Here is a 5,000-nt window from a genome sequence, read left to right as displayed (position 1 = left end):
TCTTCAGTAGCCTAGTAACGGCTGATGATATATATATATATATATATATATATATATATATATATATATATATATATATATATATATATATACTGTATATATATATATATGTATACATATATATGTATATATATACTGTATATATATATATATATATATATATATATATATATATATATATATATATTATATATGTGTGTGTGTGTTTGTGTGTGTGTATTTATATATATGTGGTAGTGTTCCTCATTGAAAATAAGATTTTATTTATGAACTTTGCAGTATAAATCAAAGTTACTTTAGTTACATATATCTATTTATTAAAGTACAAAAAGTGATTAGATGCTCTTATTGATTAAAGAAATATATAATTAAGATATGTTTTATACACATCCTATTTAAAACATTTCTAGCTAATTAAATCTTTCATATGACATCGGAGGTGAAAGGTGTTATGTAATTTTCATTTTAAAGATGAAGAGGTTTTTATAGCTCACCTGAAAGGAAAGAAATCTCTCATCTCTTCAGATTAATAAGCTTGTGATTTTAAAAGGGAATGTGGCTTATGGAATCCTTCATATTTCTAAAAATCTATATTTTATCCTTAGAAAATAAATAGTTATATACTTTTCCGTATAAACTAAATAAAGCCTATGTATAGTATTCCTTAGGTCGAAAATAATTTTATATATACACATTATCTCCAAAGTCAACTAAAACCATACGATTTTCCCGAAACTGAAAATATGTTCCTTATACTTTCATTTTATATGAAATATGTGTTGTTGTTTTTTACATTTTTTTAGGAAAATAATCAGATAAATTTCCTGAAAGGAAAAATTATCTTTAGTTGAGTTTGGTGACTAAAGTGTCAACACGGCAAGGTAAATATTATTTACAAATTATTCCTCATTAAAAAGAAATATCTCAACTAGTTCAACTAATTAATTAAAAAGATATTCTTGTTTTAAAACAAAATCAGAAAATCGTTCTGTATTTCCTTTTACAATTGTAGGAGAGGGGAATTTTTTCCGTCGTAGCTAAGTTAATCTCTCTTAATGTAAAGTGGGAAAATGATAGTTTAAATTGATGGATTTATAGATAAAAAGGTACACGTTAAAAGATATTTGCTCGAATTTAAATTAAATTGGAAGTTTTGGTAAGCATTTAGTAGCATTAAGTTGTAGAGATAATAGGAAAACAAGAGACTGGCTGACAAACAGACAGAGAGAGAGAGAGAGAGAGAGAGAGAGAGAGAGAGAGAGAGAGAGAGAGAGAGAGAGAGAGAGAGAGAGAGATAGGCTTCCAGGAAACAGCAGCAACGATTCATGATTGCCTAAATGATCCAGAAAAAGTTTGCTGTAATTGGGATAAGTTTTCTCTGATGATGCATGAGTGGAATTGTGCAATACTTGGTAATAGCTTCAGGACATTACCCAGTGCCAGTCTGTTAAGGGAAGATTTTATAATCGGAGCAATTATCTCGCAGGTTTCTACCAGTCTTTGTCTCTGTAATGCTGATTGGAAATGAAATTAAGTTTAAAAATCGCAACGTAATTGACAAAAATTGCTTCGTTCTCAGTGTCTGATATTGAATAGGTGAATCAGACGTTTAGGAAATAATGATTTCCTGTCAAAGGAAATGTTTCACTTTTGCCGACCCTGATCGCAGACTCTTGTTTCATCGACCACTCTCTTCCATGCGTGTAGAATTCGAATTACTCGCCATAGATGACGATAATGTAAAAGAGGCTTGAGATATGGCTTTACCCCAAGAGATAGAGGCTATTTATCAGAATTTTAGGTAAGGAAAGGTTGACGCTTGTTTCCTGTGTATAAAAAAAAAAAAAAAAATGGTGCAAATTCCTAAATAAAGAAAAAAAAAGCAGTCTTATTGGCCTTACTAAAGACAAAATTGTAATATAGACCTTTTTATGCAAATTTTTACCTTTTACAATGTCAATTATATTTTGCTATATAAAACACCTATAGAGTATATGTGTCAAATGATATATCATATATCAAAGGAAAATTCTTTTCGTGCAGAATTCAGATTTTTAAACTAAAATTTGATCGTTGAAGCATTTGAAAGTTATAGCCAGTTATTTTATTTATACATTTATCCAGGAACCTAATTCAGTTTATTACTCTTGAAGTATTAATAAAAGCTGGTGGTACCTTTATTTATGCATCAGAAACTTCCTAATGTATGGAAATGAACAGTAGAATACCATATTTCCACTTCCTTCATCGGTAAGGATGAAGCTGAGGCATTTGTGTAGGAGTCAACCTCAACCGCTTTAATGGATAGATAATTGAATAAAATCAAGTTACACATATCTCACTTACACTGTTGACTTTTAAGGTGTGTTTATGGAAACATTGTAATGCCCCTGATATATTAGATAATCCTTTTTCTTTCTTTTTTAAAATTATAATGGCAACCTTTTGCCGGAAGTCGTTTGGAGAGTCCCTTTAGCAGTGTTAGCAACATGGTCAGTTTAGCTGAGGATTTTATTATACTGCCAGCGGTTCTTCCCTCAGCAGCCATATTGCCCAATGCTTCTGTCAGTTCTATAGATACATTTATCAATGCCAAAACTATAAAACTAGTTCCTACTTACCCTACTTGCCATGAACACCTTCATCGTTATTTGGCTCAACATCAAATGTATATTCATCAGAGTCATCATAATCATCTTCTCCCTCATCTTCATCTTTAGGTTGCATGGTCTCAGAAAGCACGGTTGGAATTTGTCTGCAAATAGACCACAGGGGTTGGATTATCCCATTTTCTTCTTCCCAGCCATGATCTGTCTGGCAAACATCTTTTAATTACTACGAGCAAATTTGAGTGTCAACACATTTTTGCAAGGTGGGAGCATGCCTACCCCAATTCCATTAATTTTCTCCAAGGGACTGTTTTGATTTGCAGGTTTGTACTTTTGCAGGAAAATTTTGAGCCTCACTTCATTCTTAGACAATGATGTTCGCAGACTGTAAAGTAGGTAAACATGTTTTACAACTAGTCTATTTTCATCAATAAATAAAGTATATTCCCTAAGTTTTCCAGAGCCTTCGAGATAAAGAGGATTCTTTTCAGCTCGCTTAATGGAATTCACTTTCCCCTTCCCTAGGAAAGTAGCTATGTAATCGCAGCCTGTCACAGCATGATATCCTGGTGATGCTCTACACAGTATTGAGTCAAGAGGCTTTGCTAAGTTTGTAATATGAACATACTGTATCTCCTTGTATTGTCACTTGAATGTCCAAGGTCTATCCACTCATTCAGTTTGAAATTTATTACATTAAAGCGAAGGATATTCATGACATCAATGTCTGTTGCTTAAACAACTTTTTGTCCAGGTGATACTTTTAATATAATGTTAAGATGATACACCACCTTTGTATCTGCCTTAACATGTGAGTAACTGTATTCTGATATTACATTACTTTTGTTATCCCTTCTCCGTACCCGTGTATTAAATACACTGATTGCAGTGTGCAAATTTAAGTCTTTTGTTTCATGACAGCTGCATACTCTGCAAGTTTCCATTCCCCCATGAAGGACTTGATAAGTGCATTTTTTAAATTTGATGATCGCAGAGCGAATCTGAAATTCTTAAGACGTAATCTATCAGTAGCAGTGATATGAAATGGTCCATCATTTGCTCCTTTTGTCCATTGTGTGGTATTCCTAATGTTTTTTACATAATTATCACAAAGTGTACTATCACAGATACGGTATCATACTTTCAGCCACAGTGGAGTATTGGACAGTTCATCTAAAAACTTTTCAGGGGAAAGGTGTCACCAGTCGCTGTTAAATGATTATTCTGAAGCTCCCTATTTAACGTTATTAGACAATAAATAGAAAACTGTCGATGGAATATTTCTATACTAAACTGTGAGATTATTTACCTTAGATAAGCTGTATTATGTGAGGCTGTTAAGAATTCATTCAATACAAGCCATGGGAAAATCCAGTGTTTTTGCGTCACTGGATAATTCTTCTAAATTCGATTATGGAAAAAATAATTGATTTGAGGCTGTTAGAAAAACAATCTGAAAATTGACCAATAGAAAAGTATGCAATTTGATATCAGTAACTGTATCCAACCGTGGCATAGCTGTTTATATAGAGTCATGGGAAAACTCCATCACCTGCAGGTCCGGATGAGAGGGGGTTTAGCAGTATGTGGGTCGAACAGGGTGACCTACTCGTCGGAATGCGAGCTTAATCACCAAGCCTGCGTCCTACAAGCAGATATTGTTGTGGTTGACTTCGGGTCTTGTTCAGGTAAGATATTAATTTAAGTTTGCCTTACGCTTTCGTATCCGTTAAATGTAAACTGCCAGAGCACTCGTGCATTTAATCATTATATTAATTTCATGTACAGCATTTCCTTGTTTATTGCTTATTTTACTGCATTAGCTTTTTTTGGAGGTTGGGTGTCCGAGCACTGGTTATTATCACATCTCAAACGTTTATATGTTTTCAGTCTTGCATAAACTTTGTCACATTTCTTTGGCATATAGGCCCTATTCCTAATTCGTTTCATGTTTCTTCTAATCACTCACTTAATTCCTTTAGAATCTGTATTTCTTTCATTTCCTTTTAATTTAACACTTACAGTATAGGCTTTTTTTTCGAGAATTTGTTTTGATCTATTTTATATTTTTTACTCTACTTTGTCAAAATTTTATTTTTGTATTTATGTTCATTAATTTCAGCCTTTTTATGTATTTATTATTCAAAGTGGTCCTCTTGAAGTAACTAATGAGATAAATAACAATTATATTCATTGTCAATTCCAATTATTTTTATTTTATTCAATTTTCAGTTCCTATTTTGATTGTGTTCCATTTCCAATTCCTATTATTTTTATTATAGGCCATTTTCAATTCCTATTATTTTGATTATGTTCCATTTACAAGTCCTATTATTTTTATGATATTTCATTTTTAATTCCTATTATTTTGATTATGTTTCATTTTCAATT

General features: G+C 32.0%; 1 protein-coding gene across 1 annotated transcript in view; it reads left to right on the top strand.

Moving 5' to 3' along the window:
* Positions 1 to 5,000, top strand: part of LOC137657736 (agrin-like) — a 640,734-nt gene that overhangs the window by 614,063 nt on the left and 21,671 nt on the right. The window contains exon 22 of the mRNA XM_068392194.1: positions 4,168 to 4,297. Coding sequence (XP_068248295.1) covers positions 4,168 to 4,297 — 130 coding nt within the window. The remainder of the gene's footprint in view (positions 1 to 4,167; positions 4,298 to 5,000) is intronic.

This window comes from Palaemon carinicauda, chromosome 18 (assembly GCF_036898095.1).
Source record: "Palaemon carinicauda isolate YSFRI2023 chromosome 18, ASM3689809v2, whole genome shotgun sequence".
Classification (NCBI taxonomy): Eukaryota; Metazoa; Arthropoda; class Malacostraca; order Decapoda; family Palaemonidae; genus Palaemon; species Palaemon carinicauda.
Note: the sequence above shows the minus strand (reverse complement) of the source record. Positions and strands in the feature narration are given on the sequence as shown.